At 40.8% G+C, this 23369-nt stretch overlaps 1 protein-coding gene across 4 annotated transcripts in view; it reads left to right on the top strand.

Moving 5' to 3' along the window:
• Nucleotides 1-20440, top strand: part of LOC141766538 (RNA-binding Raly-like protein) — a 53042-nt gene extending 32602 nt beyond the window's left edge. For all 4 annotated transcript variants that reach the window (XM_074633472.1, XM_074633471.1, XM_074633470.1 and 1 more), the window contains 5 exons: nt 9206-9384; nt 11952-12065; nt 14471-14610; nt 18097-18148; nt 19971-20440. In XM_074633472.1, the coding sequence (XP_074489573.1) occupies nt 9206-9384; nt 11952-12065; nt 14471-14610; nt 18097-18135 (472 nt within the window). In that variant the 3' untranslated portion in view covers nt 18136-18148; nt 19971-20440. The remainder of the gene's footprint in view (nt 1-9205; nt 9385-11951; nt 12066-14470; nt 14611-18096; nt 18149-19970) is intronic.
• Nucleotides 20441-23369: the final 2929 nt, after the last annotated feature.

The following is a 23369-nucleotide window of genomic DNA, read 5'->3' as shown; positions in this document are numbered from 1 at the left end:
TGGGGAAATAAATAAGGGGTGAAATGCAAAGGGAAAATCGTGCAGAAATAAATAAATGCATAAATACATAAATGAATACATACATTTAAAAATAAAACAAAAGTAATCAAAATAAATACATAAATAAATAAAAGGGAACTCTAAAAAGAAGAGTAAAAAAATGAGGGAATTAATACAAAAATAAATAAAGAAGCAAACTAAAACAGAAAAATCAATTTCTGTCACATTTTATCAATTAATTAATGGCTACATTTATTTTTAATATTATTTTTGCTGCATTTAATTACATATTTATTTATTTATTGAATTATTCATGTATTTATTTTTGATTTTGGCAGGTTCCGTCCTCCATAAGCGCCATCCCCCGGGTCGATGAAATGTTTGCTGGGCAACTGCAGTTATATACTTGACAGAGGAAACAGAACTAAACTTTCATCTTCTGAAATAATCCATGAAGTTACGCTGCTGTTCCTTTTGTGTAAATGTGCACAGCGTCTCTCTCTTGCCTGACGAAAAATATAGTAGCTCCGCAATGTTCACATTTTAGAGAATGTAATTAATATTTTCCTCATTAGTGATGTATTATTTCATCCACCCACAACCCATCTGCTATTAATCAGAATGTTAATTTATATGACCCGATCTGTCCGATCCGTGGATTAACCATTGAACTGCAACGTGCACATCTCTGGTATCTTGGTCAGTGTATCGTTTCATCCCACCCTCTGTGAACATCACAACACCCGACTGGAAAAAGAAAAGTTTAAACGAGTGCAGAGCAGCAGGTGAACAACAAAATGTGTTAAAACAAAGAGGGAAACTCTTTAAACTGAATTAAATTAGCTCTGATGCAGAAAACAGCTTAAACTAAATTACATTCAATTAAAATAGCCCTGACGCAGAAAATGGGAAATGAAACGTGTGTGTGCGCGCGTGCGTGCGTATGTGTGTGTGTGTGTGCGTGCGTGTGTGTGATGAAGACAGTATATTGTTGCTGCTTTACATGAACCTTGACGTGTCCTTGTGTTTCCTGCCAGCTGATCTCACTGTAAGACTCAATATGGACATGTATTATTCACAACAGCAGAATGTAACTAAGTACATTTACTCAAGTACTGTACTTAAGTACAATTTTGAGGTTAGGGTTAGTACTAATAACCTTTGTACTCTTTTTTTCTCCATTTTCTGCTACTTTATACTTCTACTCCACTACATCTTCTACGTAATGAGTACTTTTACTTTTGGTACTTTTGTTACAGCGTGTAACATTTCGGGTGAACTATTGCTGATACTTTTGTACTTAACGGTAGGGTTGGTAGTCTTTTTCAAATAAATCTTTTGTTATATTTGTTGAAATTTTCATTACATCCCAACAGCAATCAATTAAAATGCTCTGACAAAAAAAGGACACAGGACTGTAATAAACCCGTCCAACCATTACATTCGAGCTGGATATAATGATTGGACGGGCTGAGTCTCCCACAAGCTGCTAGCTTGACAGCTGTGAGTATTAACAATAGCCATGTTTGTTGTTTATAATGATCATTTTGAGGGAGTGGCTTTGGAGGGAGGCCTGAAGCCACGGACTGTCAGTGTTGCAGACTTAGCGACTTTCCTGCTAGATTTAGGGACTTTTGGAGCAAGTTAGCAGCTAATACAAAAGATCTGAATACTTCTTCCACCAGTGCGACTCTTGTATTACAGAGTGCGTTACCGTAAAAGACTGTTGGATTGTGGGTTGTTTGTAGCTTCAATGTGCCTCAAAATTGATGCAGCAGAACCAGAGATATCGTCTTTTTTATTTCTTGTCAAAACCTGGCTCTGACATTACCCACAATGCAACCTTGCCTCTGACAGCTGTGTGGGCGGATCGTACAGGTGTGTTATACTGTACTAGTAGCAGCTAATGTATCATGGAGCTTCTAGTCTGCAGCAGAGATGATCAGCAGGAGGTCTCACTTCTGTCTAACTCCACACCTCCAGATTATTTAACTTTTCTAACTTGTAGTCTTCAAACGACGCTGACTCAAGTGACATCACTTGAGGACATTTATCAGACATCACACAGCAGCTCCCTCTGGAGACACTAAAGGCTACTTTTATCACACATGGAGCAGTACTCTCCAACACCTAGAAACACACTTTGAGGTGTAAAATAGGCGAAGGTTAGTTGGTTAGTTCAGTATAAACTGTAGAAAAAGACCGGATTTTGCAGGGAGAAGATTCAGTTTTGATGTTTATTTCCGTTTGTTAAAATGTGTACTACATTTGTTAGTTTTAATTTTAGTCTCAGTTAATTGTATTATTCTTTGTAACAACACGCTCTGCTCACTAACACAGCAGTAAGGAAATAATCTGCTGTGCTCTGGACACATTTTTATCAGCTGCTTATTCACAGCCTGTAAAACTCCCTGACAGCACTGAAGGTGACACAGCTCTTATGTGTGCACACAGTGGACTCAGCAAATTCCAGACAACAGAGAAAAAAAACAACAACAAACGGGTCTGCCGGGAAATGTGCCACTACGGCAATTTAGTGTGAAAGAGGACGACAATTTCAGTGAAAGCAGGAGTTCAGTTATAAATCATCTCTTAAAGCTGTAATTCCTCCTCCATCAGCTGCTCTGAACTCACCTGAGATATCACAGAGAGGCGGCAGATCAACCAGAACACAATGAGACGCTCAGCCTTCATCACAGAGAGTTCATACTAACAAAAACACCTCCCATTACTACAGCCCGTTCTCAGCTTGGTCAGTGGCCTTACGCTTCAAACTATGGCCGTTGTTATGGCGTGAGTAAAGGAGGATGATGTAGTATAAAGAGCGACAAAGACCAAGGCATTGTCATCGTAGAACTTTAACCCACAGTGTGTTTTCAGGTCATCAAAGTTAATTATAACTTTTTGGTTGCCTAAAAATGTCTCATCAGCGTTCGGTTGTACTTAGCTGCACCCTCTCGTGTCAATTCTGGTTGCAAAAAACCAAGATGGCGATAAATATTAATATTATTTATTATATTGTAGATGTTCCCCGACTTCACTCAGGTTCATTTGTTAGTCACAGCTTCACCAAAATAAAAGTCAAAGGAAGTGGAGTCAAACCATTTTATTACAGTTGAAATAAAATCAGTTCTTTAATCCAAACTTAATTATATCTAACAAGAGAACAAATACATCTCTAATAAAACCGAAACCAGACTTGTAAATTAGATTGAAAACGACCGAAAAATTCAAACTAAAATAAAATGAATGATAGTTAACTTGCGGAGGCGAAGATTTTCAGAGGCAAGATGGGAACATTTCACATTAACGAATATCACAGTGTCATTTTAAAGTGCTTAACAGATTACATAAAGGAAGTTTGCTCCAACACTGTGAAACAAGGTGATTCTGAGAAACAGCAGCCTCACTTGCCTTTCAGATGAAGGTTAAACGAAACAAATGTCTAATGAAAATGCAAAAAGAAGTGTAAACAGCAGTGGACTGACTGCCCCACCGCGGGCTGAAAGCACAGATCACTGCAGGCCGCCAAGGACAGGAGGAGGAGGAGGAGGAGGAGGAAGAGGAGGAAGATAACTGTATATTAGCTGTAGAGGAAGAGTAAGGAGATGAAAGAGTAGAGGAAGAGGATAGAGAGAACAGCAGATGAGTGTAGAGAGAGAGAGAAAAAGAGGCTGACAGCATGAAAAACGAGTGTGTTGGCAGCCGGCAGCCGCTCAGATAAACGCTCTTCTCAGTTTCCTCCCTCTCTTCCTCCGTTCACTCGTCTGCATCATCTCATTTCCTTACACATGCCCTCATTTCAACAGGGAAGCCCACGTGATTCAGGCTACATCCACACTAATGCATTTTAAAACGCATAACTTTTGCTGCGTTTATGCCTAGCGTCCACACTACTCCGGCGTTTTCGAGGCCCTAAAACTGAGCCGCTTGAAAACGCTGCTGACTCCGTTTCAGTTTTAAAACTACGAGGTTGTGTTTTAGTCTGGACGGACAGAAACAGAGACCTTTTCAGGGGAGGGTAGGTGGATGGGTCCAACAAACACAGAACTTTTAATCAGGAGACCGCTGTTCATGTCCCAAAGTGTTGTTGAGTTTTTGTGAAGTTACGTTAGTTACGTTAGTTACGTGAGTTACGTTAGTTACGTTAGTGACATGTTTTCAGTACTTCCGTTACGTTGTTTCGTACATATTTTAGGCTCAACCGTGATGTTTTTACTAAACCAAACTAAGCGGTTTTGTTGCTTAAACCTAACTGAGAATCTTACCGTAGTTTTGTTATGTGGCAAAACAATTACACGCGAAAAAGCTAAAATGCGTTCTCATGACACGTGCGATGTCCTTGTAATGTTGGGCTATTTATATGCCTTCCAATGAGATTGGGTTTGGTGACGTAGAAATAAAGTGACAAAGAACAAACAAACACAGGAATTTCACCCAAGAGACTACTATTAGTGACACGTAAGTTAACTTAAGCTGGTCATACATTGTACGATTTTAGCCCGTTTCTGGCCCGAATTTTGAGCCACACAACTCATTTTAGAGTTGGACTGAATTTCAGCTTCGTCGGGCGTCGTTTGCCGTGCAGTGTACAGGGGGGACCGAGGACTGATAATCTCCTCCCGACCGGCCGTCGAACAAACAGATGAATTTCTGACATGTCAGAAACTTTGGTCGGCCGACCATATGCTCTCACACAGTTGAAGCAGAGCTACGAGCTGATTCCCCAACGTCAGTGCCTTTTTTCTACTTTTCTTACAGCAATCAGAGAGTAGCTATCAAGATAACAATGTGCAATGGATATAGTAAAACTTAGCTAGCTTACCTCCAATTCTCTGTGCAAAATAGACGAGCCATACTGCCCACGTCTTCCTCGCCAACTGGGAGTCCATATAAAGTTACGCCGACGCCTCTTTTTTTAGACATTTCAGCAGTCTGGATGGCACAGATGATTAAGGCAGCACGTTCCTGCCTTTTTAGCATTGTGACCCGTACAGTCCTCTGCTAGCTAACAAACTGTACCTGCCTTGGAGCTTTCAAACCAATCTTTATTGACAACTGTAACAGGTAACTTACTAAACTTATGTACGTAACCTTAAGTTACGTAACAAACGTACTTATTTTAACTCAAACCATGATCTTTTCCTAAACCTAACCAAGTAGTTTTGTTTGAATTCACAACGTTAACCACGTGTTGAAGTCTATTAGACTACCCTGCACGTTGAAAAATGGTGCTAAGGGGTCCTGACCAAGCGTCCGTATGACGTGTGACGAGTCGAGAGCGTTTCAGTATCATGTGGGATTAGAGGATTTCAGACATAATGAACTTCTGCATCCTAGTTATTTTGTGTAAATCGCCTGAACAGTGTTTGTCCAGCTATAACAGAATATTTGACCCGTCCAGCCAGCAGAAGGACAATATTTCATGCACGCTACCTTCTCTGGAAAAGCCTCCAGGAATGATCTATTTATTTCCTTTTTATCTGTAGAATTACACCGCTGCACAGCCGGGCCGCCTGGCTCTGAACGGAGCCAGACAGGATGTAAAGCTGTGGAGCCCGGCCGTGTCAACACCGCCATCCTGTAAATATTTATAGGCATTTATCTGCTGGGCTGCGGATTATCAGCTTAGCGAGGTACAGTAGCCCGCCCTCGACCAACACACTTACTCACCGGTTATCCTGATGTGTTGAGACTGCAGGGACAAACACAGCAGCAGGTCTGAATATGTATGTGCTAATCATACAACCTCACAAATCACACAGTTGCTGATCATATGTTAATCCTCACTGTTCGTGTGACACTTCCAGAACAGCAGAGCTCACAAAGTGCCTCACAGACAGACATAAAGATCTGACTACTGACGTCTATAAGAAAGAGATAAAAATAAAGTGTGTATGAGGGAAGTCAGAGCTGCAGGCTGTCAGTTTGAGACTAACGAGACAAACCTCCTGTTCTCTTTGACGGAGCAGGTTTCTGTATTTTTAGCTCTTCTTTTACCTGGAATCACATCTCCTCTACCTTTAGGAAAACCTTCTACTCAACCTGAACTCTGTAAAATATTAATAACGTTATTTTTAAACTTTGTTCTTGGGCAAGAAGTGCTTTTTTCACATTGCTGGTCAGTCGAGATGTCCCATAGCGCCGTGTTCGTTTGAAGAACTATTCAGATTCTTTACTTCAGTAAAAGTATTAATACCACAATGTAAAAATACTCCACTACAAGTAAAAGTACTGCATTCAAAACATTAACTTAAAGCTGCGGTGGGTAGAAATGGAGCAAATCTCATTAAAAAAAGTTATTTTTACTACCTGACAGTAGTGCATGAAACAGGTAATCTGAAAAAAAATCATGTTCTTCTGTGTCCTCCGGTGCTCCTAATGGCATCTGCAAGATTTCACAGACCGGAGGAAAACAACCAATCAGAGCCGAGCTGGAGTCTGCCATCTCTGAGCAGATACTGGTATCATATGAAACTAGAAAACCTAAGGAATCCATTGGTACCAACCATGTCATACTAGCTCGAGGTCCCTTGACCTCTGACCTCCAGATATGTGAATGAAAATGGGTTCTATGGGTACCCACGAGTCTCCCCTTTACAGACATGCCCACTTTATGATAATCACATGCAGTTTGGGGCAAGTCATAGTCAAGTCAGCACACTGACACACTGACAGCTGCTGTTGCCTGTTGGGCTGCAGTTTGCCATGTTATGATTTGAGCATATTTTTTATGCTAAATGCAGTACCTGTGAGGGTTTCTGGACAATATGCGTCATTGTTTTGTGTTGTTAATTGGTTTCCAATTATAAATATATACATACACTTGCATAAAGCAGCATATTTGCCCACTCCCATGTTGATAAGAGTATTAAATACTTGACAAATCTCCCTTTAAGGTACATTTTGAACAGATAATAAATGTGCAATTAATTTGCGATTAATCATGATTAAATATTTTAATCGATTGACAGCCCTAGTTTAAATAGTTCATCCTGAATCATCTTTACAGCCCACTGTACTGTTGAGCCCATGTGTTCCTACTGACAGTCCAGAATTACGAGGCTGAGAACTAAAATCCAGATTTATTCAAACTTGTCAGACTACTTGTTTAATAAACCTGCAGGATGATGGAGGATATCTGCAGCCTGTAGCCTCTCATGTCAGGTGAAATCCCCTGAACATTATTACATGTTTTTGTTGCACATATTATAATATTTTCCTCAGGCCTTTTGAAGTGTAAATGTTTTACACACCACTAAAGCAGCTTTTGAAATGAACTGTGTGTGTGTGCAGGTGTGTGTCTATGTGCATGTTTATTAATGTGACAGTGAAAGAGATGAAGTGTCTTCATGTTTACCTGCAGTCAGTCCTCCTGCAGCTGTAGATGGCTGCTGTGATAGACGGCAGAGGTTGACAGGGAGAGGAAAGGCAGCTCGTCGTCTCCCCGATCGTCTCCTCTATCGCCTCCTCTATCGCTCTCTGCATCAAATTGGAGATGTCAGTCAGATCTCACCTGCAGCACAACACACTCTATCAGAAAACACGGCGTCGGCGTCTGTTAGAAAAAGGAGGGGATGTGGGATTATTTGATGAAATGAAATCAGTGCCGGTTATCCGTTTTCATAAGATAAATTGTTCTGTCCTTCATAAAGTTTCAGCTCACCTCCAGCAGGTAACAGCTGTGCTGCAGGTTTAAAACCAAATTCACTTTCACTTGACTTTCAACTGCAGCGTCATCATAACGTTAGAGCTTTCATTCTCAATTAATTTCCATATAGATCATTTTAATACTTTTATAAGAATGAAGGGGTATTTCTGCTGGGTTAGCAGGTTAGTGGACATAACAGAGAGAGAGCGCCCTTAAGGCAGAGGAACTGGGTTCAAACCAACGCTGCAGCATACCAAATGTTTAATAATTTTTTAGGGCTGTCAAAGTTAACGCGATAATAACGTGTTAACGCAAATTCTTTTTTACGTCACTAATTTCTTTAATGCATTAACACAACTTGTGATTTTAAGGTTGTAGTGGGCTCAGTTTTAAAACTAGAGTGAAGATACTGGTATCATATGAAACTAAAAAACTTAAGGAATCCATTAGTACCAACCATGTCATACTAGCTTGAGGTCCCTTGACCTCTGACCTCCAGATATGTGAATGAAAATGTGTTCTATGGGTAATCACGAGTCTCCCCTTTATAGACATGCCCACTTTATGATAATCAGATGCAGTTTGGGGCAAGTCATAGTCAAGTCAGCACACTGACACACTGACAGCTGTTGTTGCCTGTTGGGCTGCAGTTTGCCATGTTGTGATTTGAGCATATATTTTATGCTAAATGCAGTACCTGTGAGGGTTTCTGGACAATATTTGTCATTGTTTTATGTTGTTAATGGATTGCTAATGATAAATATATACAATCATTTGCATAAATTTGCCCAATCCTATGTCGATAACAGTATTAAATACTTGACAAATCTCCCTTTACGGTACTGGACATTTTGAAAAACAAAAAAAAATGTGTGATTCATTTGTCATTAATTCGCAACGGCTGCACCCTGAAAAATAGGTGCTTGGGAACACTTGCGCATCGGGGCGACGCCTACCGTGCTTTTACATTGAAAACAATGGATTTGAGCGCGCAAAAAAACGTGGCATGTGTACGGCCCCTTAATAGGCTTCTTTTTTTGACAAATACAGTGTTTTCTTCTCTCTGACACTTGGTTATTGTTCTATCAGCTCTTTGGTTGTTTTAACTGCGTACTTTTCTAATGCGGGACGAGCTTGGAGCCGAGAGCCAAAGACAGGAAGTCAGAAAGTTTAGAGAGAAGAAGTAACACTTTGTTAGTTTTGGTCTTTTCTCGAGATCTGAAATAAGTATCTATCATTCAGGCAACAATCTGCCCTTTGGTGGATTCATTTTATGCCTTCAACATTTAAAAATAAGGATAAATGTTCTTTTTAATGAGTGTTGTATTGCTGAAAAAAAAATTCTTTGTATTTCTTCCTAAACTGGTTTATTTCCATATATTATAAATAACTTCACAGACTCGTCCGCTCCTCAGTTTGTTACCAACATAAAGATTAAATCTGTTCATGACACAAATTACCCTCCCCTTCATCACAGTAATAAAACAATCCAGAAAACAGGCCAGCGCCTCGGGCAACGGTGCATCATGGGACTCTGATGTGTGTGTTTTGCAGGGTGTTTGACTACCAACGTGTCCCCTCCTCGGTCCCAGTGGATCCCAGTCCTGTCAAACGGCCCCGCCCTTCATCCTCCTCCTCCTCCTCTTCCTCTTCCTCCACAGCAGCTCTGAAGATGAAGAGCAGCAGAGCTTCCAGCAGGAGCAACAACAAACACACCTCCTCTGACAGCAAATGTAAGAGAGATGCTCTACTCACTCTACTGTGGAGGCCTCTAACTCGTCTAGTCTCTCTAAACTATTATCTAAACTAATCTGTTCACTGATGAGGAAAAATGTCCAAACTGAATGTAGCTGAACTTGTTTAAAGGAAAGATTGTAGTCTTTTTGGTAAATATTGTAAAAGCAGAACATTTAGCAGTTAAAAGCCAAATATGTTTCTCAGGAGTTGGTGTTCCGCCCATGGGTGTGATGTGATGGTCTTAAAATGAGGTGTGGTCAGGCGCTTTGTTGGCGCGTTGCTATCTTGAGGCAGAAGAGAGCGATTGCGCCATTGACCAACAACCTGGTCTAAAGTCTGGCGCTGTATTTTCCTGCTATTTAAAGGGACTCTATGTAAGAATCAGAAATTGATTGTCAACAGTGACACCTGTGACCGTGAAGACAGTCAGCGTCCTGTCGCTCGCACTATGTAGACACGAGCGAGCATCGGGCAAAACAGTGAGGTGACACACACAAGCCTGAACTAGATTGACAGGCATCATGTTGATTAACGTTAGCAACATTAGCGGCTAAAACCACAATATCACTATATTTCACATGCTTGGCAGTAATGTTAGCGTACCTGTCCAAAGGGAATTTTACCAGTTCGGGGTCTGTTTTGAAACCTAAACCAAACGAAGGTCCCTCCATGAATTGAAGGCTGATGTGATCCTAGTTCTCCCCCCCCCCCCCCCCCCGACGTTGGTCACATTGCTGTTTTACAGACGGGTTTCACCAGATATAACTTTGTTTTTTTATGCTTTCGTGGAGTTTGTGTTGGAGTCTGAGTTGTGGTGGAGGCTGGTCGTTTTTTGGCGTTAGCGGACGCCATTTCAAACCGAACGTTAGATATGGTTGCAGACTGTTAGCCCTGTAAGCGGAGCTGAACAGAGTAAAGGCACTCGCGAGCGTGCATGACCTCACATCCGTTGGATTTTCCCGGAAAAACTGGTCCGCATTTTTCACATTAAAAGCAGTCTACAGCCTGATAGAGGAAACACAGAAGGTTGCGGAAGGTCTCATTTTTTAGGTTAGGTTACAACCTGTTCACACATTGGCAATAAAAAATGATTAAAAAGCGTTTATACGTGTAATTTGAATGTAATTCGATTCCTGTTACACCAAAAACACACCTGTTATTAATTAAGAGACTAAATACAACCCTTTTACCCCTTGCACCTTACTTTGTGCCTCTTAACTAGCAAAAGTGGAGTTGTACACGCCCTAAATGCACTTGTACCATGCACTTTAGACCATGAGCTATAGATCATTAAAATAGGGACCTAACTCATTTAACACACTGAATCACTTTATTAAAATTGAGGATTTTGTTCGAGGACTTGATTCGGCTTCAAGGAAAAACTGTTCTTCTTTCCATTACAACATCTTTGCACACATCAAGTCTTCTAGCATGCAGGAGTACATGTTGCATGTTGGGTATTTCACCTCCACAAAGCCAGCTTTTCAAGGACTTTCGTCATTCAGATTTTTGTCCTGTGCTTTGGTTTGTCAAAAGTATTTATGAGTTGTATCTCTCGACTGAGACGCACATGATCGTTGAACCAAATGAATACATAAAAAATCATTATAACTGGGGTTATGACCGCAACGCTGCCGAGTGTAAACGATGAAAAGAAATATTATGACTGCAGTTGTGTGGGTTTGAATGTTAAAAAGCTTTTATCCAGAGAGGGCAGAGACACAGGTCGATACGCAGGGGTGTTTAATGCCTGGACCCTCTCCAATTAAAGGCTTTTAAATCTCACACCCACACAGGAACCTCGGCCTGGGCGTTCATATGTGTGGTCGTAATATTTTTTTTTTCTAAAATCTTTAAATCTGCAGCCTGGATCTTTCCTTTTCTAAACCCTGCTCATGTTATCTCGTCTCGGTGGTAGGGCCCCAGGGTGCTGCAGAGAAGGCGGGTGAGGGGCGGGGGGGTGCCAGATGGTCTCTTCATTAAAAGCTTCTGTACCGCGGGGCTCTCCTTCCTGCTATAACCCAGCCGAGCCTATCAGCGCTCGCAATTAGACTGAGTTAATAGTGCATGGCAAATAAGAATTGTTTATACTAGTTTATTACAAGCCTTAATAGTTTTTACTTCGCCCCATCACAAGGAAATTAGATTGCCTTTGCAAGCTCCCGAGGTCGAAAAGCTTTCAGGAGTGAAGTAGTTTTCAGGGTCGTTTGGTGAGCCGGCGGTCCGTTACAGAGCACAGCGAGGGCGAAGGATCGTGCAGTGGAAGGAGGTGGGAGTGAAGCACTGAGAGCACTTGGCGGTGCAGGACTACAGGCTACATGGCTACAGGGGTCACTGGACCACATTTGCATCTGCTTGGAGCTGCAAACCGTGATCCAGTTTCAAGTGTGTTTTTAGCCGACTTATGAAGGGAAAACACTTCAAAAAACAGTTCTGAGTGATCTTACATGTTGTTGTTGTCCGCAAAGTTAGACGAGCACAGGGATGTCCCCATACTTTTGACAACAGCGCATCACTCACTCGTCTTATATTGTATTCATACTCTCTGTGTGTCTCTCTGCAGTGAAGATGGCGGAGCTACTCGCTATAAAGAGGGAGCTGACGGTGATCAAGGTTCAGATCGACGGCCTGTTGGACTGTGTGGATAAGATGGACAGACAGAGGAAGGACTGCTCAGGTAGAGACAACAAGCAGTTGGACAGCTTCCTGTCCAGCACTACTGTTTAGTTGATTTATAAAATCTGACAGACATTTTTATACCTGGACTGAAACCGAACCCACAACCACAGAGAGACAAATATAACCAATGATGGAGAGTAAGTAAGTGGGATAATGTACAGCTAGCGGGTCATTGTTGTGAGAGAAACCCCTTCAGGGCGATGCAAGACCCTGCCTGGGTTTATTTCACAACAATGACCCACTAGCTGTACATCATCCCGCTTATTACACGGCTACTTACTTAATAAATCAATAATTTGACACAAAAGTGGTCCGACATCAGAACTGCGCTCATAGCAACGGTCTGTTATAAAGAAATAACAGACCGCAGAATGCCGTGATTGACCAATCAGAACCGAGTATTCAACAGAGCCGTGTAATAAGTACATTTACTCAAGTACTCTACTTAAAGGTCCCATATCGTGAAAATAGGATTAGATTGTGTTTTGTGTTTGTTACAAACTCTGGGATGTAAAACGAAAGCTGTGAAAATGTGAAGTTGCTTCGAAAAGTAATGCACTGTAATTCGTTATATATATATATTTATATATAGATATACTGTATATTTATATATCTATATATAGATATATATATCCCACGAAATAATTTCTTATTAAATCCACGTAATGGAGGTCGGTGTGGATGGGTGGGTGAAAAAACACCAGAATTTCGCCCAGGAGACCGGCGTTTGTGCCCCTTGTGAAACCAGAAGTCAAAGTTGATTTATGTCACTTAACTTCCGTATTTTTAGGACGGGTCCATCTACGTTCTTTTCCAGGGCTTTCGAATGGAACCACTGTCAGCAAAAAGTAGTGACGTAGGTTACCAAAGTAAACCAATCAATAAGGTTATGAACAATGTGAACGCTAGCACTAGCTGAGTCAACGTTAGCTGTGCTAAGTTTGGCAATAACTGAAACGTTTTTTTTTAAGTGGGGTTGTATGTATACTCCCGCGTTCTGAGAGGTAAAATTACTGTTTTGTGAATGTAGACTGGTGGCTTTGAAGAGAGCGTTATAACAACTTCAGTTCCCCGTCAGAAAGGGCTGTCTGACAGCGAGGTAAAGCAGCTGTGGACAGGAGAAGCAGAAAAAAGCATTTTAGCCACCTAAAAAAATCGATATCAGTTTGGGTCGGGATTTGAATACTTAAGGAACTCCACTGGGAAGCTACAGAATGATATAAAAATCTCAGAAAACTCAAAAATAATGGACCCGCCCTTAAAGTAACACAACTTCCCTAGATATTTTAACCCAAACCACGATCTTTTCCTAAACGTAACTAAGTAGTTTTGTTGCCTAAACCTAACCAAGTTGTTTCCTGTGAAGACAGAAGCTTATTTTGAAAAGACTGTATGCATGTAACGAGCGGAAATTGACACGTGTTGCTGGACATTCATTGGAGAACACACGAAAAATGAGGAATAACTTTTCATAAGATATCACCCGAATAGTTGTATAACAATATGTTGCACAGGTGGATGACACTGACTGGTCCAGATCCCAGTTTTATTAAAGAATATCAGTCTGATCCAGGTTTTAATCCACCCAGACAACGACTGATCTGATGTTTAATATTTACTAATGATCAGCTGGTGATGCACGGAGAAAGAGAGTCGGTTTGTTTACCATCAGATGTGATACGCTATCATACTGCATCTGTGAGTAATGGTTCAATGACAAAACTGCCGCCAGCGGAGCGTGGATTATGACAGGGAGGTAAACAGCGATAAACACCGGCCTCATAACCTTTCATAAGCTCCCCTTCAGCGCTCAGGAGTTATCTTGTCGTCCACCAACTCTGTGTGTGTGTGTGTGTGTGTGTGTGTGTGTGTGTGTTGGTTTTATTTCTCTACCTCGGAAAAGGAAAATTTGCTTGCGATGATAAAACGATGAGGAAATGATCCAAAGTGGCATGTTGACAGTCTTCACTTCTTTGGGATGATTTTAAAATGTTTTTCATTACATACATTAATATTAGAAAACTTCTCTCACTCAGGTAGCAACACGGTGTGCTGGAAAAATGACTTTATTACTTTAACGAATGATGAACCAGCAACGTCACCGGTTCCATATCTGAAACCCAGCAGGTATTGAGTTGGTGATTTGCACACCGATGACTTGCAGACAAGTGGTGGAAGAAGTAAAATCACAGTGTAAAAATACTTTGTTGCACGTAAAAGTCCTGCATTCAAAATCTTACTTAAGTAAAAAAGTTTAAAAAGAAAGACTTGAAAGACTAGATCTTCAGGTGAAATAACACAATGACTGTATTCAGAGCAATGTCGTCACCTCTGACATGCTGTCAGTGACGGTACTCACAACTGTAGTAATACTGATACTGTGTGCGTGTGTGTGTGTGTCAGAGTGTCCTCAGGGCAGGGAGCCCAGTGTGTCCGACTCTCCTCACCGAGGTTCAGTCAGCAGTCTGGAGAGAGAAAGTCCTGAACCAGGAGAGGCCAGCGAGGACGAGCCGCTGCACTACCAGCACTACTACCCCCATAGGGTAAATATATACTACTACTACCCCCAGAGGGTAAATATACACCACTATTACCCTCGCAGGGTAAATATACACCACTACTACCCCCACTACTACCCTCGCAGGGTAAATATACACCACTACTACCCTCACAGGGTAAATATATACCACTACTACCCTCGCAGGGTAAATATACACCACTACTACCCTCACAGGGTAAATATACACCACTACTACCCTCGCAGGGTAAATAAACTGGAAAAACAAAGTTTGGAAACTTGTGTTTGGTCGATTATTTCTCTGTTGTTACAATGCTAATGGTCATTGTATTTTACATCGTTGGAAAGCCTGTTTATTTACCTTCACAATGATGTCCAACTTGTATGGATCATGTATTTGTGGGATGAGCAGCACAGCTGATTATGTGGGTAGCGCCCAAGAAAAATTTGCCAAAATGCTCCGTCAATGGTAAACAGTGTATTCTCCTGTTGGTATTGACTCTTGTTTTGAGTTGTTTGGTGGATTGGATGATTGAACTCTCTTTCAGTAACAAGCAACAAACAAGACATATTGGCTATTTTACACTTTATTAATTTAATACACCGTCAGGAGCCTCAGTAGCGGTGGAAGATCCATACGCAGCCACAACAGCCTGGCACTCCTCCTCATGGTGGTCACCAACCTGGTCACACGTTGCTGTGGGATGGCGTTCCATTCCTCAACCAGGATTCGTTGCAGGTCAGCCAGCGTGGTTGTGTTGGTCACTCTAACACGTAAAGCATGCCCAAGCTGATCCTACAAGTGTTGAATTGGGTTGAGGTGTGGACTCTTGGCAGGCCGTTCCATTCTCTCTACTCCCACATTGTGGAGGTAGTCTGTGATAACCCTGGCTCTGTGGGGGCGAGCGTTGTCATCTTGGAGGTTGAAGTTAGGTGCCAGATTGTGGAGATATGGGATCGCCACTGGCTGCAGAATCGCATCCCGATATCTCCCTGCATTGAGATGGCCTTCAATGATGACAGACCTTGTTTTGCCAGTGAGGGAGATGCCGTCCCACACCATGACACTGCCCCCACCAAAAGCTGTTACTCGATCGGTTCAACAATCAGCATAGCGTTCTCCACGTCGTCTCCATACTTTGACCCTGCCATCCAATTTTCGCAGACAGAACCTGGACTCATCACTGAACATGACATTCCCCCACATGTTCAGGTTCCATTGTCTGTGTTGTCGACACCAGCGCAAATGGGCCTGACGATGAAGGGCAGTCATTGCAGGCTTCCTGGTAGCCTTATGAGAATACACTGTTTACCATTGGCAGAGCATTTTGGCAAATTTTTCTTGGGCGCTACCCACATAATCAGCTGGGCTGCTCATCCCACAAATGCATGATCCTTACAAGTTGGACATCATTGCGAAGGTAAATAGGGCTTTCCAGCGATGTAAAATACAATGACCATTAGCATTGTAACTACAGAGAAATAATCGACCAAACACAAGTTTCTAAACTTTGTTTTTCCAGTATACATACCACTACTACCCTCACAGGGTAAATATATACCACTACTACCCTCACAGCTACCCCCACAGGGCCATAATTAATGTTATTAATTACATGTGTGTTTACCCTGCAATGACATGTCAACATGGCTGCTGTGAAAAGTGCATATTACACCTACCCCCCACGGGGTAAATGACTATCCTAACTGCCCCCTCTGCATTGAGCTCCACTATAGAAGGTAATGTAATCCTGCCATCTTGTGGATAAGCTATTATTAACACCAACTTCTGTCAGCTCAACACAAGGAAGCAAACTCTGCTGTGAGTCCGTTAGTTGGTCTATAAAGTGTCAGATAAAAGTTAAAAATGTCACAACTTCCTGAGGTCATTAAATATCCAAAACCTAGAGATATTATAATGATATAAAGCAGCAAAAAGCAGAACTGAAAAGCTAGAACCAGTGAACTTTTGATAGTAGAAAATTACTTTGATAATTCAGTTATCAAAATGGTTTATGGTTAATTTTCTCCCAATCAAATTAATTGTTTCAGATAGACTTGATAGATTGACTTTTTAGAATGAAATGTTGTCACTACCGGTACGAGGCAGCGGTGGGGAGAGCAGCATTAGGCCGATGACCCGCTGTACGGAGCAGGGGATGAAGACTGGAGTTAATAAGCAGAAGCAGCTAGCTAGCTAACTAACATAATAGTCATGCACCCTGCCCCCATGACGACACATGTTGAGTGACAGCCCCTCTCATTTGCATAATGAGGCAGAAATGCATAAAGAAATGTAAAAAGAAAAGAATACAAAAAATAAATAAGTTTGGGGGAATAAATAAGGGGTAAAATGCAAAGGGAAAATCATGCAGAAATAAATAAAAAATAGAAAATAAATTAATAAATAAATACATACATTAAAAAATAAATATAAAATGAATTTAAAACAATGCATGAATAAATAAATGCAAAAATGATATGATAATGAATATTTAATAAAAAATTATACATAAATAAAAAAGGGAAAATTAAGCAGAAGAATAAATAAATAAGGGGGTTTCTACAAAGATAAATAAATAGAGAAGCAAATTAAAACAGAAATATCAATTTATGACACATTTTATTTTTTATTGAATGTTTATTTTTTTATATTTTTTATTTGTATTATTTTATTTTTGATTGATTAATGCTACATTCATTTTAGCTACATTTAATGACATGTATTAATTTATTGAGTTATTTATTTCTTTATTCATTTATTTTTTATTTTGGCAGGTTCTGTCCTCCATAATAGATCAGAGTTATAAATGACTGAAACAATTTTTTTTATTTTTTTATTTTTTAAAGGACAAATGAGACTTATTGTGGTTGATGTTAATCTAAAATTAGGGGATGGACTATTTACCTGCCTCAGTCCATCCCTTCACCTGTCTGAACAGTTACTTCTGTCATGTAGAAAATCTCAGACTACTGATTTAACTAAAAACAGTAAAAATCTCGTTGCTCCACGCTGCACAGAGTGGCCCGAAGACAATTTGCATAATCTGTGGTGGACGATGTGTTCACTGTTTACTGTCTCTATTTAAATTCAGCACCTCACCGGCGTGAAGCAGATCAGCCGCGGTGCTTTCAGTGTTTCCGTTTCTTTACAGGGAAACATAATGATATAGAATTAGCCTGCAGGCTTCCTACTGTACCTGCCTGACAGAGCGGAGCTGCCTCATTAAGCTGAGCGGAGGCAGAGAACAGACCGGCCTTTAATCTGCTGCATTGTTCCTCCGTCAGGAAGAAACTGAGTGTATGTGAAGAAGAGAGAGTGTGTTAGTAATTACCATTTGGCTGTGTATATGTGTGCTCAGCAATGTGTGTGTATTACAGCCGGCGAAGATGAGGCTACAGTGATGATGATGATAAGGAAGAGAAAGGGGATGTGTAAATGAGGTGCTAACTATAGTGTGTTTTATCCGACCCAGTGTCTCGTTAAGAGTTGCTTCCTCTGTGTTTCCAGATAAAGCAGCATCAGTCTGATCTGGAGGACAATCTGTGATACTGCAGCTCAGGTATGAACGCTCACACTGAGACAAACGGCATCAAAAGACCAAAACCAACAACATGTTAAGGCCCTGATACACCAAGCCGACGGTCGGTCGTTCAGACAGTTTGGGGTCGTCGGTGAGCGTTTATCGGTCTAGTTTTTGCGGTGTGTCCCGCACCGTCGGCTCTAGTCTGCCCGTGTTGGATTTTTTTTGGCTGATTCAGCATGTTGAATCAGTGGCGGCGCCCGTCATTGAAAGAAGTCACTCTGATTGGCTGTTCAGCTTAAACGAATCAGTGCACGAGAAGTGAGGGAAGCAAGAAGAGTAAAGTCAAGAGGACACACACAGAAGGCTCTTCTCATTTTTCATCTTCATCTCATCTGATCATTCCAACACACGGATATTTTCACAGCAACATGGCCATGTGGAATGAAGCTAAGTGGTGAGTGAGAGTGGTGTTTCATGTACGTATCATAACAACGACTTGTATATCTGCCGTCCTCGGTCTTCTGGTTTCCCTTTTTGAATGATGAATACAGAATACCGCCGCCTGCTGGTGTGGAGAGTTATTTCATCTCATGCAGGAGCAGAACATACGTGCTAACTTGCCGTCCGCTGTAGTCTTTGCTGTGTGTTCGAGTGCAATTTTTTTGGCCTAGACAAAGGCGACGTGAGGCGACTCAACAGTTGGCCTTTGTCGCTGCTAGTTCTTTGATGTCGGGTTGGTGTGTCTGGGCCTGTAGTCCGTCTCTCAATACTTTCTCACTTCCCTACTTCCCTGTTTGCAGCAACAAGTCCATTGGTTCGTATTGAAAACATACATCTTTAAAAACTGCTCACAATTATGTAGTTTCATTTTAGCCACATTAGCAGCATGGCTCTATGGATGGCAATGTCGGTTCATTGGTTGGTTGGTCCACCACTTTGGTCCAGACTGAAATATATTAATATAAAACTGAGTAGAGACAGTCATGGTCCTCAGAGGATGAATCATACTGATCCCCCGACTTTTCCTGTAGCACCACCATGAGGTTTACATTTTGGGTTAAGACTGAAAAATTATATTGGATGGATTGCCATGAAATTTGGTTCACATTTCATGTTTCCCTCTGGATGAATGCCAAAATTTGGTGATTTCATGTAGCACCATCAGGTCAATGTTTTTAATTTGTCTAATACTAATTAATAATTAATAATTCATTTGTCCAATACTTTGGTTTATGACCAGAACTAAAGAGATTCCCATCAGCCTCAACTGTACGTTGTGTTTAGTGCTTATTAACATATGGTAGCATGCTAACATGCTATGCTGAGATGTTGAACATGGTAAACATTGTATACGTTAGCATGCTGATGTTAGCATTTAGCTCAAAGCCCTTCTTTGTGCATGACTGAAAGTAGTTATTATTCAACATTACTCAAATGGGAGTAAACAGTGCATTTGTTGGGGACTATTTTTGGTGGTGGATTAATCCACATGTTGTGCTCTAGTGAGTATTTCTGGCACCAGGACGGTGTATGTGGGAGTCTAAATAGTGTGTGTTCATTGTAATGAAGGAACATGTCACCCAGTGACACAGAGAGGCTCACTGGTGTTTTTTTTGGTGGTTACAATGTAAAGAAATAATGAGGTTAAAAAAGCTATAATACTACTACACATCATCTGATTTAACTGACGCAGGTAGAGTTTTAACTGTTGTTAGAAATGTAATAACAGTTTATACTGATTTAAGGACTCTTGACATGTTTGCTTAATTGGTGAATTTCCACATTTCTTAGTCTCTGTTTGTGTCCCGGAGATCAATAGACATCTGGTTTCAGACTCCTCTCCTGTTTTTCTTTACAGAACAGAAGCTGGGATTGGTAACAGCTGGGATGGAAGATGCTCCAAGGTGGCGTTGGCAACATGAAATGCATTGGACTGACTCTTCTCCACCTCTGAATCTATCTTTTATCTGTCTGTTTGATTTCTATTCTGCTGCACCAACTCCGGTTTCCAGTCCACAATGACGACAAAAAACCCAATGTGTTCCTAGTATATCACCACTCTCCATGCTAACATATTGGCACATGGGACAATATTGCTAAACATCTGTGTTTATTGATTTTTCACCTTTACAGTTTTTAGATGATTTCCTAAATTTCAGGCCACCATTAATTTCAACAGCAAATTCAGAACGCTATAAAGATTTACTTGCAGAGACTTTATACTTTCTGCAGACAAATAATAACATAACAGTGAGCAATTTATTTCATTTTGATTTTATTTCAAATTAATAGTGCACCTACCAAAACAAAATAAAAATTCATGAGCTATGTTTGGCAGACTCTTTTCTTTTAGCTTATTACATTATTTATTATACCCAGATTGAAAAAACTACATTTTCTGTACTAAAAGATGTAGCCTAATATTGGCCCCATTTATTGGCCTAACCTCGTTCCACTGTTGGACTCCACTCTGATTAATGTTAATAAAATCAGTGTGGCAGCAGCTGGCAGCTCTTTATTGCACAGTTTATTTTCATCATGTGTGTTATAACCAGATGTGTACAGTTAAAGGCTCAGGGAGCACGGATTCATGACTCTCTAGGTTACACTGTTTAATTCCCCCATATCAGACAGAATGAAGTGAAATGAAGATTAACTCTGAATAAGAAGCTACATGTAGTGCATATAATGGGAAGATGGGAGGATGAAGTATAGCTGGCAGTTACCACTGCTTCATGTCATCATCATCTGAAGACTGAAGCCATCACAGTTTAATGTAAAAGTACCAAAAGGGCCATTTTAACAGGCAGGTGCTGGATTACAATACCCGAACTTTTGGTAAACTTTAATGCTTTTGTTGTCAGAATGGCAGTGAACTTATTATCGCATCCGTACAATAGTGCTACAGACACAATGCCGTTCCATTTTCCTTTGTACGTCTATCCAACACTTAAATGTTCTGTTATCTTGACAACTATCGGCCAGAAATTTGTTATCCATCCTCCCCAGAGGACAAATGTGAATGTTGTTGCTGCCACCCTACCCCTATTTGTGTGTTTACACCGTGTCTTTAAACCACAGTGGTCCAATGTCATACTACTTCCTGTTTTTAGTCGTATCACCTCCGTCATATTTTACTTTAAATTTAGTTTGGGTGACTGGTTTTATGGAAAGCAATGCCGCCAAACTGTTGTCAAGTCAAACACATTTATAAAAACTTTTCCTCTAGCATGTTTACCCAGCTGGATACTTATGGACAACTGTGACTGACTGTAAATATGTTTAAAGCCTTCATGTAAAATATTTGTCGGTTAAAAAAAATGAAAATATTTATGTGTACATTAGTGGCTCTTTATACTTAAACATTTCAGACTTTTAAAAACATGTTACTAAAAATGTTTTAATAAGAAATCCTGTAACTGCAGGTACAGAATAATTTTGGAAACACTTCACTTGGCTTCACTGTAATGTACTTGGCTGTTGTTGGTGCTTTTGTGTTTGTCCTCAGTGCTAAATGTGATCTATTTCGGTGTGAGTGTAGTAAAGGTATTTTTCATAAAATAGATGTGTGGTTGGAGCTTTGTGTGTGTAATACTAATATGATTCTGTATGCATGTGTGTAGTAATCTATGGTTTAAGTCTGTAACAAAAGTAGCCTAATATTCATATTTTGTTGCTCTATGGATGTCAGTCGTTCTTCCTCTTCTCCTCCTCCAAAGGGAGAACAAAGGTCAGGTTTGGCAGGAATTTAGTGTCTTCAGGGTTCCCGTGTGGGTCTAAAAACGTCTTTAAAAGTCTTAAATCCAATAACCTGAATTTAAGGCCTTAAAATGTCTTCAAATGTCATGAAATGTCTTAAATACAATTTTGGCAGGTCTTAAAAATTCATTAACGTTACTTTTTATTTAATAAAAGAAATGCATTATCTTGCTTTTAAATCGTTTACTTTTTGAGCACGCCGTTACCATGCTTTATGAGTGTGACAACCAACGAGTTCATGATTAAATTGTTTACTAGAGTACAGTGATGGAAGATGTTCTCAAATCTTTTACTTTAGCAAAAGTAAAACCACAGTGTAATTAGAATTGCACTCGGAGAGCGCAGACCTCCGGCGACGCGTGACGTTAAAAACAGATCACAGCTCACAGATGGCAGTTACGTGAGGTGGCTGGCTTATTACTTACACGGTGTGTTTCCGTGTAACGTATCGGCGGATGCCTCTCTCATTCAGCAACCTTGTTATGTCTGTATAACGTTTCACTACGTTGCCTGTCATCCCGTCAGCTACAGCTTTTTTCTTTCTCACCGCGGATGGCCAGCATCTCCCGCACAAAACACATACACACGTATCTCTCTGCTCTCAGAAGGAGGAAGGAGGCGGGGTCACGCGTCATCAGCTACACTGCACATGTGTTATACCCTGTGGTTTTAATTCTCAGGCTGATCGGAATCCATAAAAATATTCCTAAATCCGGATCGCCACCAAAATCTGCCCTCCAGTGGTCACAGAGGAGAACACATATAGTCTGTGGATGTGAATTCAGTCTGAGTTGAATATTTACAGCTCTTACAGCAAATGATAAGAGAGATGAGCAGAAATGTATTATTATTTTTTATTTTATTGATGTTTGATTGATTGTTTATATGCATTGATTGTGGGAGAACCACAGTAGACAACACTGTCCACTGAGGAGGTCCTGAGAGCTCAAGCTCCTGCATTCATTTTGAAGGAAAAAACATTTTTTCTTTCAAGATGAAAACCACATTAATTATTTTACATAATTAATTCACTTTGAAAAGCGTCTTGATTTTGCTCCCTATTGCTTTGAGTGTGCTCTTGTGCGTTTGCTCTGTTGGAATTGAGCCTGAAGCATTCGTTCCATCCATCTTGTCTTCAGCAAGTTCCCGAATAATGCTTTCTGCAGCAACTTCAATCTCCAAAGAGCGTTGATACTGCAGCAGCACATACTCAGAGTCTGGCACGTCAACCAAGAGAGGGTCCATGATCACCCTCAACTCCTTCCTGATGATTTCTAAGACTTTTTCAGTCTCAAACTCAGTTTCTGGTTCCTCAGTTGATTCTTGGGAGGTGGTGGGACTTGACCTCTGCTTCGGTGGACGAGGTGAGAACACAGCCTTCATCTTACCTGCGAATGTCTTACACAATTCACAGGCACGACAAGTCATGGTTTCAAGTTTGACGGGAGGAGTGAGGCGCTGAGGTATGCCCACAGGACTGGAGAGGGCATTTTGGACA

Source organism: Sebastes fasciatus, chromosome 4 (genome assembly GCF_043250625.1).
Source record: "Sebastes fasciatus isolate fSebFas1 chromosome 4, fSebFas1.pri, whole genome shotgun sequence".
NCBI lineage: Eukaryota > Metazoa > Chordata > Actinopteri > Perciformes > Sebastidae > Sebastes > Sebastes fasciatus.
The sequence above is the reverse complement of the archived record's forward strand: the minus strand, read 5'-3'. Positions and strand labels throughout refer to the sequence as shown.